General features: G+C 39.2%; 1 protein-coding gene across 1 annotated transcript; it reads left to right on the top strand.

Annotated features, from left to right (window-relative positions):
* The first annotated feature begins 619 nt into the window (after positions 1-619).
* Positions 620-14480, top strand: LOC117297677. Its single transcript, XM_033780824.1, has 5 exons — positions 620-656; positions 4994-5199; positions 6064-6176; positions 12055-12150; positions 13579-14480. The coding sequence occupies exons 1-5, from the start codon at positions 620-622 to the stop codon at positions 13934-13936; spliced, it is 810 nt and encodes a 269-aa protein (XP_033636715.1). The 3' UTR covers positions 13937-14480.
* The last annotated feature ends 157 nt before the right edge of the window (positions 14481-14637 follow it).

Here is a 14637-nt window from a genome sequence, read left to right as displayed (position 1 = left end):
CTGAATGGAGATTCCGAGCCCGTCATTAGTCATACAGGGTCATAGGCCTTGTTGATCGGGCCTGTGAGGATAGAACCTAAAGGGTTTAACAATTTTTGTTAAAAATTGAACGAGGTATTAACTAAAATATGTTTGCAGTCTACTTGTGTACAGACAGGAAGGGCAGCAGCCATGAGAGTTAAAGGCACTGGACACTATTGGTAAACTCAAAATAGTTGTTGGCATAAAACCTTGGTAATGAGCAATGGAGAGTTGCTAATTGACACAGCTAGCCTCTGCAGTAACTTAGGATACATCTTAGGAGTTAGGACGACTTAAGTTCCGATTGTAGACGTGAGGACGCATTGAACCCATCCTAGTTAGCCTACAACTCGATTAATCCTAGCTTTTCGTGAAATCGGCTCCCAGTGCCTTTAAACCTGACATCTCTTAGCTTTAAAGATCACCCAAAAATGTCACAGACAGTGCCCTCAGGGGGAAGACCAGGAGTTAATTTAAGACGGCGATGATCAAACGGATGACCTTTTGGAACACGTGACCGTTGACCTTAAAGCGGAAGTTCCCTTGCGACAGTCTGCCAGACAGACGCAACCCAAGCACTAGAAATTTGACCTTTAAAATGGGAATCGGTATATGGGGCGAGAAGGATTTACCAGGTAAGCGGACATAAGGGCACACCCCACTAAAAATAAACTCCTACAGCATACAGTGAAAATGCTAATTAATGTTAAAAAATACACAAAAAATATTCAAAAGTCTCACAGGTTTTTACAGTAAAGTGACAATACTCATTGGCTCTGGAACTTGAATCCTCGGCTCAAATTAATATGGGGAGTCCTTGGGGATGGGCCCGTCGAATTATTTCCATCCAAGCTAAACCACCCACACCAGTGTGATTATTTGTGTGTTTTTTCAAACGTCCGAGCATCAATCTTGAAAAATGTCCCTACACCTCTCAGCAAATAGACAGCAATTTTGTGAGGGCCCAATGTCATCCAAAATACATCAGGTTGGAAGTCAACAACCCCAGGTCACATGGACACAAGTTGTGCACTCTCATGTCTGTCTAATATAAAACATTTTGATGACGTACACACAATTATAATGAGTTCGACGCTGTTTTCTCCTTATTTAGTAAGGGTGCACCCATAAACTTTAATGTATATAGAAGTGCCAGGGGTCATGGACGTGTCTAAAGGGACATGGGGAAAAGGTTGAAGACGAGGTGGACGGTTGGCATTAAGTCTTGAGGAGGGTCAGAGGAAATAGACTCCCACTCATAATAGGATGTCGATCCCCGAAGGTACATAATAACCAGGAGGAGAATGGAGGAGAACTTGGTGGATTGGGCATTAAGTTTTTCCAGACCCATGTCAAAGACGCTGTGGTCGAGAGGAGCATCTTGGGACCAACGCACAGTTTCATTTATGGGGCATGATGGTACCCTGCCCCTCTTGTAGACTTGTGGACAAGTCGTTTTATGTCTGTCTCGGCGATAGAAAAGGGACTCTCCCGCAATTAAATGGGACTGTAGTGAGAGCAGTAGTCTTGCGAGATTGTTACGAGGGAGCCGTCTCGCTACTATCACCGTTACAGACATTTTAACGACTTGTCCGCAAGTGTACTGTATTATTGTAATCTCATGACTTTTCTAGAATACTTTGTGAGGGGGTGTGATATATAGCGAGGAGTGTGATATAACTGTACATCAAGCGGAAAAATAGTATTGAACGATTAGGGGAAAACCCTCTAACCACATATTGGGCACGGTTTAGCAACTTTAATTTGCGGTTATTGAGAACTTCGTGTGGGCATTTGCACTGGACACTACTGATAATACTCAAAATAATTATTAGCATAAAAACTTACATGACATACCATGACCAGGAGTGATTATCTAAGTTCTTATTATACAACATCCCTTTCCTACTATGGAGATATCTACCAACTGCTATAGGCACGCTTCATGATAATAATGTTGATGAATTGAGGCATAGTTGGTGAAACGAATAAAGGAAACCTTACTTGATTTTGATGACACAAGGACCAAATCGAACGACATGCAACCAGTTCCAGCAGGCAATACCTCCCCCCTCCCCCCCCCCGGGATTATTAGAACTTAAACACAAGAGTGTGTCTGTGCTGTCAAAAGTCAGAGTTCATCTCTGCATAAAGTGCAGTTGATATTACCTCCAACTTTTAAAAACTTTGGAAGCTCGTCCATTCTTTCAGCTGAATGGATCGGTTGCTATGAACTTGACTTCCATAACACCGCTACGCACAGGAAAGGCGGGCTAAACCTAAACATAGTGCAAGCTTGTGCTTGTTTGTTGCTATGGCGAATCATGAATATTCAACGACATGCGCAAAGGCGGCCACATTATTTGCGGCTCCGTCTTTCTCGAATGTGCGAATGAACAGAAACTATGTGTGACATTTTTGCAGTTTCATCATTAAACGGTGTACGTGTATTTGGGCACTGTTGATACTCAATATTGTTAGCATGAAAACTTACTTGGTAACGAGCAATCGAGCTGTTGATAGTATAACAAATTGTAAGAAACGACGCCCTCTGAAGTAACGTATTTTTAGAAAGATGTAATTTCTCACTTAAAAGTCCTTAACCTGACAAAAGCACACAAAAGTGTGCAACATTGGTGTTTTTTCTTTCATTATTCTCTTCCAACTACGATGAGTGACCAATTGAGTCCAATTTTGCACAGATTTGCACAAAGTGAGAATACTGGTCTTTGACAATTACCAAAGATGCCCAGTGTCTTAAAACCATTTTGCCAAAACAAATGCATGTTTTGCGACATTGTGAGCTATCAACAATTGGTTTGTGTACGTATACGAAAATTGTTTTAGCATTTACAACGTATTTACCAAAGATGCCCAGTGTCTTAAAACCATGTTGCCAAAACAAATGCATGTTTTGCGACATTGTGAGCTATCAACAATTGGTTTGTGTACGTATACGAAAATTGTTTTGGCATTTACAACGTATTTTATACGCGACTCTCATGAAAACATTGCTCTGTGATTTTCTTTTCTTCTTTTCGCAAAACCTTGACTATAACTAAGCTGAAATATCTACAGTTGAATTATAACATACATCTTCATTCACAGTGAGTGTGGATTTATGTCATGGCAAAAAAATTTATCTGCAGAAGATCCATTGTCCCGTGTATTTGTGTTTGTCTTTGTCTTTGTGATTCTGTCAATGGGTTAGGGTACATAAGACAAGGTTTCACCTAGTCCTAAGTTTTGCCCGTCTGAATTGAAAAAAAAATCATTACTACTTAAAACTGTCACTGTTAATATTTTGAAGGAAATACCGAAATAACTGTTTATTAAATTGAATGGAATTAATTTAATTTTTTTTTTTTTTTTTTTTAAGTATCAAGACCCTTCATTTAATTTGTGTCTCTATTCGGCCAGGGAACTAGTATCACAATTACGGGATTCAAGAAATAATAAATAGATAAGGCAAAACAAAATAGAACAACAACAAAAACATTACAGGCGAAAAAGGAAAAACGATGACGAATGATGACATTTATATTTGTTTATTCTTTGTAATGCTGAGAGGGAAGATAACTTTGCTGGGATGTTCAAACTCTGTGGGCGGGGCCGGAAGTTAAATCCCTTTTCGCGAGTGTCAACAATCCCGAAAAAAAAAAACATTTACAACTTTCCTCCTATAGTATCATTTATTGTTTATTTTTTGCTCGATGCGGTACTGTTTTCAACATTGGAAGGTGACTAGGCTGGGGTGTTCACATTCTGGGAGCGGGACCGGATGAAGATGAATCCATTTTCGCACGAGTGTCAACAGTCCATCCTGCAGGAAAACATTTACAACTTTTCAAAGAATGCTGCGTTAATTTTTGTGCTCCTTCATTTTCCGTTTTTAAGCCGAAAAAGGTGTGCCAAGAATGTGTTGTAGTTTCTTGATTGTGGCATGTTAAAAGTGAAAATTGTCTCAAATTAAGGGCCAAGGGTCAAGATTTCACAAAGATAGTCCGAACTATAGGACTTGTCCCATTACACAAAATGTTCTGTTTTATAAACCGAAAAAGGTACGCCAAGAATTTATTTTAGCTTCTTGATTGTGTCATGTTTTTAAAGGTGACAACTGTCTCCAGTTATAGGCCAAGGAGTCGACTTCACAAAGATAGTCCCAACTTAGGACTAGTCATGATGACTCTTTGGAAGTTATTAAAAACTTAAGGCTAATCGTAAAGGTAGGACGAGTAACTCGTCCTCTCGAGATAAAACTAGGTGTAAAGGAGCACTTTGGAATTTGTTTTTACTAACAAAACAGTTGCTGGCAGTGTAAACACTTTATGTAATCCACCATATACATAAACTATAAAAAAAAACTTAGAAGTTTGAGATCGATCGGCCATCTGGGTCACGAGAAAAATATTAAAAAACGATTACACCTTTTGCATGACATCGATTTAAAAACAAAATGAATCGACCGGGTAACTGTACGTTTTATGTACACCTATGATCTTCCCCTTAGACGAGTTTTGTTCTTACCCTTTCTGGAATGGGACTCGTCCTAACTCAAGATAAAATAAGTCTTAATCTTTGTAAGGCCACTCCTGTTCACGTTTAGACCTTTTGGAGGCATGTCAAAATCCAGTCGGATGCCAACTCCCTCCTAAACTTTTCCCCATATTTGCATATCACCATAGATTAAGTCAAGGTGGTACATCATTAACATATTGAGCGGAAGTTGTACTTGTCAACTCTGCTACTGTATATAGGCTTCAGAACGACGCACCATCGAGCACATTTCCATTGGGCAGATATTACTCACAGAACGTGAATCATCGTCAGACAGACTTTGCTTTACAATCATATAGTAACAGCGCACAACTTTTCGAAAGTTTTTCCCTCCAAAAAGAAGAAGAAGCAATTTTGGAAAGTATAATCATGTTGCTGTATGTATCGAGTTTAACTTTGCTACTTTTATGCGTAGTCAGCTGCCAAGAGCCGGAGAGAGCGAGGCAAGGCAACCAACCGTCGCAGGCCGTGGTCGGGGGCCAGGGGACGGGGCAAGATGTGACCGGGGAAGGGGCGCCAAAGGAGTGTACAAACTTCAAGCTTTCCATCGGCAAGTCCACCAACTATTTCTACACATGTTGTGGGCAGCTGAAGGTTGACAACCCCCCGAGTGCAACTGAGGTAGGGGCATAAATTAAACTTCCCGAAATGATATCATTTTCAATATGAAAGGCCTACATCAAAACATGAGTGAAGAAAAAACTATTCTAACAATTTTAGTGTGTAGCTTTTCAGGATGAATCTATAACTTTTTGGAACGAAACCGACGCGACTCCCCTGAAAACTTTGTTTTGTGATTTTCACTATTTTTTCTCAAAACTAAAAAATAAAGCTGAAACTGCTACAGTAACCCGGTGTTGCAAATCAACTCAGCTGCAGTGAAAAAAACGCAGACAAGTTATTTAAACTCGCCTATTTCCTAATCTACTTCAAAGGCAGAGCATAATTAAACAGCAAGACAATTTCTTATTAAGATTAATCTGGAAACAGTAAAACGGGAAATGTAGTTAATAATTTCAAAATGAACTGCAACTTGAGATGGGATTGTACTGCCTAACCGGACACATTTTTGGTAATCCTGTCAGAGGCAAGAATTCTCACTTGGTGTATCCCAACATAAGCATAAAATAACGAATCTGTGAAAATGTGGACTTAATTATTGGTCATCGAAGGTGCAACCTAAAAAAGTGTTTAATCAGATTCAAATATTTGAGTTAGAAATTACCTCTTTCTCGAAAAATACGTTACTTCAGATGAAGCCGTTTCTCACGATACTACAACATCTCTCCATCCATTGCATGTTTGTTACCAAGTAAGTCTCTATATGCTAACAATAATTAAGTCTCTATGCTAACAATTATTTTGAGTTAATACAAACAGTGTCCAGTGCCTGTAAGTGATTTGTCGTGAGAAATTCCCTGTAGAAAAACCTTTGATTACGGTATGCAATAATACAGCATTGTTATATTTTTCTTGTGATCCAAGGAAATGGTGGCAAACTGGGACTGTAACCCACCACGAATTGGATGGGCGACATTTAACGAGACGGAGCGGTATAACTGCAACAGTGAAATAGGACAAAAGACGGCCAGAGAAATGTAAGTTTTAAACCGCACTCTATAAACAGTTCCGGTCAGAATTTATCCGGATCTGGGTTCCGTGGGGACCTGACCTATCCACGGAACCCTGTGTCAAAAATGACCCAAATAATTGGGACAAACGTCACAGTATCCGAATTAGTTTTCTAGCAAGGGATTATATATTCGAAGGGGCAAGGCCATTTACATTTACCAAAGGGGGCCTTCCATTGGAAAATCTGCAAGTCAATTGGAAACTTTGAAGAGGGCAACAAGGCCAAGACCAGAGGCAATGGAGACCGCGTAAATACAGGCCTGATTTATTTCAGTTTTGTTACCTTTTTTAACCTGACCAGAAAATGGATCAGCTCCAATTATGGGAACCAGAAATTGGGTCAATAAGTTTTCAGAATGTAACACTTAAACTAAAACAAATAGAATAGACAGGGATAGCCAACTTTTTATGTCAAGAGGATTAATTATTAGAACTATTGAAGTTTGTAAATTTTGCCGCAGTTTTTCTGATCGAAAAATTGCTATTTGAAATACGAAATTTGGGAACGTTTGCTACAGAGGGATTAAGATTATAAATAAAAAAAAACAATTTTTGTTAATAGACAAACATTTGACTTAGATAATTTATTTCGGTTTTACAGTCTCTTAAATGAAAGTTAACCTTCTTGAGTCTAAAACAATAGCTATTTCAAATTTGAATTTAAATAATTCGAGTCAAATCGGCCATAAACCGGACCTAGATCTTAAAGCTTAAACATAATTACATAGGTATAAGTGCTTTATGGTCGATTTCACGTACACTAGGACTGGGACTATTTGGAAGTTTTTAAAAACTTAAAGTTATAGTCCCTAAGTTACGACAAGTTAAACTCGTCCTAACTCAAAATAAGGCTATAATTACAATGGAGATGTAATTACTGAAAAGAAAAAAAAAACTCAACAGCGCTGTACATAGTATTACAGTCATGTAGGACTCGAAAACACTGCTGTCCCACTGTACATCTGTGGTGCACAGTAGCTATCATATGACATTCTTATAATAGGCGTCGCTTCCGATCTGTCAGCTTAAAATACTCCTAAATGAATGAGTTCCTCTACGAGAAAGACGCTATAACAAATCACTGACGCCATTAAAGGCACTGGAGACTACTGGCCGTTACTCAAAATAATGTTAGATGGAGAGCTGTTGATAATACAAAACATTAAGAGAAACGGCTCCCTCTGAAGTAATGTGGTTTTTAAGAAGGAGATAATTTCTCACTCAAATATTGGAAGACTTTCGGCCTGGGGCCTTTTATTAGGCATCTGAAAGCACACACAAAGTTGTGTTATAAGGGTGTTTTTTCCTTTCATTATTATCTTGCATATTCGATGGCCAATTTAGTCCAAACTTTCACAGATTTGTTATTTTATGTTGGGTTACAAGTGAGAAACTTGGTCTTTGACATCAAAAGTGTCCAGTGCCTTTAAAGTATTTAACACATGAGCTTCCAGAATGAAACTTACAAAATCCTACAATATAGGCCATACCTTTCAGCAAGCAGGTCCTCGAATGGACTGTACAGTGACCACTTTATAGGCCGTATCCGAATAAGCGGCTACAGCTACGGCTACGGCTAGATTTCTGCGTCATCATGCGTTGAAGTATAGGACGTCCTTAGCAACACACTTAGAAACAATCGTAGCTGTAGCCACCGATTAGGATACGGCCCTAGGTCACACACGGGTCGGTCTTCAGTTAATTCGTTTAGTTTGTATCAGCAGACAGACGTTTGAAAGGAAAAAAAAACAGAACGGCAACCAAAATACCGGTCATACCCCGGTGAATCATAACAGTTACGAAGCCAAGGGTAGGTCTACTTCATTATGGGTGCGTTCGTTTAGCTCCCCTGGGTCGACCCCGGTGCGTTTTTTTTTTTTACCAGGACGAACGAGGGTAATTATCAGCACACACTTGTCTTGGGGAAAAAAAATGCCACACACCGGGGTCGACCCAGGGAAGCTAAACGAACGCACCCTTTATCATGGAGCTATATAGCATGGAGGTAGAAACACTGGACAGTATTGGTATAAGTCATTGTTAGCATAATAACTTACTTGGTTTAAACGAGCAATATTGAGAGCTGTTGGTAGTATAAAACATTGTGAGAAACGGCTCCCTGTGAAGTAACGTAGTTTTTGTGAAAGAGGTAATTTCTCAGTCAAACAATGAATCGGATAAAAGGCTTCAGACCCGAAGTTTTGTAAGTAGTCTGAAAGCACACTAAATCTCTGCAACAAGGGTGTTTTTTCTTTCATTATTCTCGTGCAACTTTGATGACCAATTGAGTCCAAATGTTCACAGATGCTAGTTTATGCATTATTTTGTGATTACCGGGTGAGACGACTGGTCTTTGACAATTACCAAAGGTGTCTACTGTGCCTTTATATTTGAAACAATTTCGCATAAAGCATTTATTTTTGTTAGAGTAATTGCACTGGTATCCCGTTTTGTGATTTTTGTTCAACATATTAATTTGTTTCAATTATACTTAATTAAGCAAATTCACAATCAACTAATCAAACAAGTCTACAATGCTCATGATTTTACAAAACCCTGAAAAATTATGACATGAAAGAATGTTTTATACAATTAACAGCTCTCCGTTACTCGTTACCAAGTAAGTTTTTATGCTAACAGTTATTTTGAGTAATTACCGATAACCATGTCCTGTGCCTTTACAGAAAGGTATACTTTTGGTAATTACTATTAAAACAAAATCATTTCCACAAACTTATACTTAGTAAGAATCACTACAGATGTCGATAACGTATGACATTTTGAGAAACAAGTATACTTTCAGAGGAATACAGTTTTTATAAACAAACGTTTCAATCAGAGAAACGTTTTACGGATTGTGCATTCCAATTGCGGATTATTCTTCCTGCATGGACATAACCGCTCCAGATTTTCGGCAATTTTTTAAAAACGCTACCACCTTTTGACATGAAATTTTCAAGGGTATTGTTGCTAAATCTTCACTTGTAGGACTAAAACAACAGAATAGTTAAAAAAACCGAATGAATAGACCTACTTTGACTTTAAGCTCTATGCTTTAAGACAGTACAGAGAATCCGCAAAACACTTCAAAACAGAAAAGGAACATCAACAAAAATTGCAAATAATTTGCCTTCAGTTATTTTTTACTTGGTTAACAAAAAAGCCGAGGGCATTTTTGTGTTCGATTGAACTTAGCTTGGGATCGCGGTGACGTAACAGGAAACGTTTCGTCAGTGGCCTTTTGGTATCCGGCCAAAGAATAATGCCAGTAAAAACAAAACAAACAGTCAAATGTAGTGTACCAGAGCTCAGAAAAATTGACCCACAGTGACCCACCCGGCCTGCTTAAAGGCACTGGACACGTTTGGTAGTTGTCAAAGACAGTATTCTCATTTGGTGTATCCCATGACATTATGCGAAAAATAATAAACCTGTGAACATTTTGGCTCAGCTGGTCATGGAAGTTGCAAGAGAATAATGAAAGAAAACACCCTTGGTGTGGTGCTCAATTTGTGTGCTTTCGTATGCCTCGGAGAGGCTTAAGGCCTGACGGTCTTTCTTTAAACTCAGTTTCATACTGAGTGAGAAATTACCTCTTTCTTTAAGCTTAAAAACTACGTTACTCAGAGGGCAGTCTAGAGGGAGTCGTTTCTCACAATGTTTTATACTATCAACAGCTCTCCGTTGCTTGTTAAAAGTTTGAGTAAATACTAAACGTGTCCAGTGACTTTAAAACTAAAAAAAGAGGATTTCCTTCGAAGGAAACGTTTGGTGTCATTTGTAAAACCAAAAGTAGAACCACATGTACACTGCAGGTATTATTAAATTTGAAATGGTAATCGAACGGCTTGTGGCCGTTCCTTATAAACCAAACATTCCTGAGATTTTATAAATTTTTGACCATCAAAGATAACAATAACATGTAACTAAAAACAACTTGATTGGTTGGCACCCGAACCAAATGACATGCTGCGTTTGAATGGTCCCCAACTAATTATTGTTTAGTAATAATTTAAGATTAATGCCAAGTTCTCATTTGGGGGCAGTATAGCTCTAAAAGATTTGGCCTCGACCGTTTGCAAGAACGGTCTTCCTGACCAAAACCTCATCAATAACTTTCAATATTGTAACAAATATCAACCTAATAAAAGAATATCCTACTGAGCAAAATCATTTAGTTGTGAAACAGATACACCCCACTGATTAAACAAACAGCCGTATAGTTATTTGTCTCATATGTATTCGTAGACTTGTGGACAAGTCGTATAAAATGCAATACGTAATATTGTAAAGACCAGTATTCCCACTTGATGTATCCCAACCATAAAGCAACTCACAATGTTTATACTATAAACAGCTCTCCATAGCTCGTTAAGTATTTTAATATTTTGAGTAAGAAATTACCTCTTTCTCAAAAACTATTAGGAAACTATGTACCAGAGGGAACGGTTTCTCATAATGTTTCATACTATTAACAGCCCGCCATTGCTCGTTACCAAGTAAGTCTTGATGCTAACAATTATTTTGAGTAATTACCAGTAGTTTAAAGAACCTTTAACGACTTGTCCACAAGTCTAATGCATTTGTTGTTTTGACCACCGGATGCTATCTTTGCACCAATGACCGACTAACTTCTGTCATGATACTTTCTGTACACACATGTCCTTGGAGGGCACTTGTCTAACAATATCCGTTGTGTTTTTCGGACCCCCCCCCCCCCTTGAGATTAAAGATGTCTGGTCAAAGTTGATAAAATCAATCTTTACAATGGATAAAATAATATTGGTGACTGCTCTGTATTCAGTCACTTGATACAATGTAAGGGCCGTTCACAACACTTTATAAAGGCGTATTATAGCGTACAAACCGTACGCTGTGAGGGAGGCGGTTCATACCCGCCTAACTCTTTCGTTTTCTGAAAATGCTGACATATCTCGTGGGGGACGGAGCTCCGCTGGCCCCACAAAAGGCCTCCGACTCCGTGGGTAAAGGGAATAAGACAAATATGGTCAGGGCCAATGAGACATGGTGGATAAGGTGGGCTAAAGTATGTGGTAAAAGAATGAGACAATGACATTTGTTTTTTGTTTTGTCTTTGTGGTGAAGCTGTAACCATAATGTGGTGTTTCTGGGGAACGGACCGGGCGTGGTTCAGGATCCACCGGAAACATAGAGGGGGTGTTTGTGCCTGTCATACTGCTGAACCTTAAACTTACTGACAACAAAAAATTGTTTTGTTACTTCTGATAAGGCACTTTACAATTAAAAGTTATGGTAATCAAACTTTTACAACGAGTATCAAATACTGGGACCAATACAACTCTTAAGCAGCAAATACCGCTTGACGATCTTCTTTGATACGCAAATATTGAGTGAGGCAGTCACAACAATTGTTATTATGGATAACCTGTTTCTGTTAAGCAATACTTTTTCTGTGCTTAGCAAGTAACATGCCTTATGAATTTGAACCCTGTTGAGTACGTGGCCGACTAGCATTCGAATACGAGTATTTGGGCAACAGACGGGGGGGGGGGGGATTCACGAGTATATGACAGTTCGAACGCCGAGTCATACTTTATGATCACTGCAATGACAGAGTGAATCTTTTTGAAACCTGATTTGAACCCCACCCCCTTAAAAAGGGAGGGGGAAACATGCATGCAGAGTTATTTAGCCTTAGCTTATCAAATCGTCCTCCACTGTTCCTTCTCTTTGACCGTATAAACCTAGGCTTAATGATTATGTTCGCTGGTACATTGCTTTCTATAATGCTGTGTTTTTAATAGAATATTTTTCGAGTCATTCGCCGCATGCTTATTTCTTGTTTTTGTATTTTGTTACCAGGTGTAACGCCCGATGGGGTTGGATAGCCGCCGAGGAGTGTTGGGCTTGGACGGCATGCTTTGCTGGTGTGTGCATAAAAGAGGAAACGGACCCCGGGTAAGCCTGTTTGTCTAAAAACACCCCGTTTCCCCCCGTTCAGAAGCATAAATATTTCAATAAGAGAGAACTGGACCCTACCAAATCTTGCTTTTTTTTGTGAACAGCAACTGTCATTTACAGTGTGACGTTATTCAGTTTTACACTTTGACCCTTTATAAGAGTAAGGCCTATGTGAACTCGTTCCGTTCAGCAAAGCAATATGCAAGGCGAGAGCAAACCATTGTGTCAGTGTACCTTAAAACTGCAACCCCCCCCCAAAAAAAAAAAAAAAAAAAAAAAAAAAACCTAATAATTGTGTTCCCATACATTTTTATCCTAAACAAATTTCCGCGCTGGTTTTTGGCCAACTTTTCTGATCGATCATCAGAAAGGAAGCCCGCGTTCCGGGGTATCTTTGAAACATGCATCCGGATTCATTTGAAATACACGAAGCATAAAACAAGTATCTAAAACAATGAATGACAATGCTCTTTGTTGTTTCTATGATATATTCCACTATTTTCCTGGAACGATGACCAAGGTTGTAATATTATCTTCAAGGAAGAAGTACACCAGATGAAGTGATAACCGTGTGAACAAAACAGTATAACATCCTTCAGGGATATGCAGTAAATAAACACAAAACAATTAAAGGAAACACGGGTATAAACAAAGAAAATGCAAATTCATAATGACCAGGTACGGCTCCTGGTGTACCGATGACCAATATTAGTTTACTTTTTCAAAGGTTTATTATTTGTTATAGGGTCACTTAAAGTCCAGATCCCGGTATTTTGTCCAAACATGGTTGTGGTCAAATTTTAGTAAATCCTGCTATGAGATCCTTGTTATTGAAGGCATGGACACACTGGTAATTACTCAAAATAATTAGTTTGCATGAGTTTGCAATGGATAGCTGTTGGTAGTATAAAACATTGTGAGAAACAGCTCACTCTGAACTAACGTAGTTTTTTAGAAAGGGGTAATTTCTCACCAAAATGTTTAAAGACTTCAGGCATCAAACTTTTTGGTCATCTAAAACTAAAGCACACATTGTGCAACAAGGGTGTTATTTCTTTCATTGTTCTCTGGCAATTTCGATGACCATTTCAGCTTTAGTGGATCGAGGGACTTCTAACTATAAACTTCACTACCGCGGAGTGAGTGTGTAAAGGTCTCATAGTTTCGACTATAGCTTGTTCTTGTCATCGTCAGAAATAATAATATCCATTTTGGATGGCATGACATTGCGCCAGCACCTTGTAAACCATTACATTGTGCTATAAAATGATTGGATCGCATAATTCAAACCTAGTTCACATCTTGCATGAAACACTGTATGTTACAGCGCCAGGAGCGTCACTGAGTGACGGATTTGTGCGCTTTATAAAAAAAACACTATTATTATGCATTATTATTATTATATTTAACTTGTCTATCTTGTAGGTACCTATCGGAAGGGTTTTGCGGTGACGGACGTTGTGATTCGACCGAGAGCACCGACTCATGTCCGTCCGACTGTTGCCCCCAAAAGAACCCGGAAAAATGCCTCATGCGAAACAGCACGTGTACCCCGGCCTGCTGCTCTGAGACGGCGTGCTGTGCCAGCTCTACAGAGGAGTTCTTCAATACCTTTTGGATCATTGTTTTCAGTGTAATCGGAGGAGTATTCCTACTCATCAATTTCTGCTGTTGCTGTTGTTGTTGGTGTTGCTTCAGGAGATGCAAGAATGTGCAGAGAAAAGAGAAACATCCACCTAGGGTAGACCGTCAAGACACCACGATGACGGTGTTATCCATGTAACGCTTTCCATCCATTACGGCAGTGTGTCATCATGACGGCATATGACGTTGATTGTATCGAGCCGGCATCTTTTTGTTTAATCTGCGGGCAACAACTCGTGCGCGGGAACGATGTGAAGAAACACTTAAAATTCCCGCGTAAAACCAAGGCAGACAAAGACAGTCATTTCTGAGACAAAGACAGTCATTTGCCACAGATTTACGTCGCAGGTTCAGAACATTGGTTGGTGTTCTTGCTTGTTGCAATATGCCATCTTGGTTGGTTCCCCGTTCACAGCAATGTGAACCAAACCAATACAGTGAGGGGAATAATAGTCAGGTACCTCGATCCCCCATTGAATGTCGGTATTCATCGATTACTAGTGTACATTACAGTGTTGTAACCAAGTCATTAATTCTCAAGTAAAGTTAGGTCACAAGTCACTTTTGTGCAAGACAAGCCAAGCCTCAAGTAGTTTTCCCTCAAGTCAAGTACAGTCAAGAATTACGTCATTTTCCCTCAAATCAAGTCACAAGACACACCCCCCCCCCAAGTAAGTCACAAGTTCCCCCCCCCCCCAACTCACGTCAAGTCTCAAGTCAGTAAAACTGGTGACTCGATTCTGACTCGAGTCCAAGTCACCAACTCGAGTCAACAACACTGGTACATTTATGTTAGATTAAAACAATGTTTGCAGCACCAACTTTACTAAAAAAGATGAA

Source organism: Asterias rubens, chromosome 12 (assembly GCF_902459465.1).
Source record: "Asterias rubens chromosome 12, eAstRub1.3, whole genome shotgun sequence".
Lineage (NCBI taxonomy): Eukaryota > Metazoa > Echinodermata > Asteroidea > Forcipulatida > Asteriidae > Asterias > Asterias rubens.
Note: the sequence above shows the minus strand (reverse complement) of the source record. Positions and strands in the feature narration are given on the sequence as shown.

Bases quoted from the DNA above. Each gene is read 5' to 3' on its own strand.
- LOC117297677 (XM_033780824.1), top strand. From the start codon at position 620: ATGGGAATCGGTATATGGGGCGAGAAGGATTTACCAG. The intron at 657-4,993 runs GTAAGCGGACAT...TTTTATGCGTAG, and splicing joins GGGCGAGAAGGATTTACCAG to TCAGCTGCCAAGAGCCGGAG. The intron at 5,200-6,063 runs GTAGGGGCATAA...TTGTGATCCAAG, and splicing joins ACCCCCCGAGTGCAACTGAG to GAAATGGTGGCAAACTGGGA.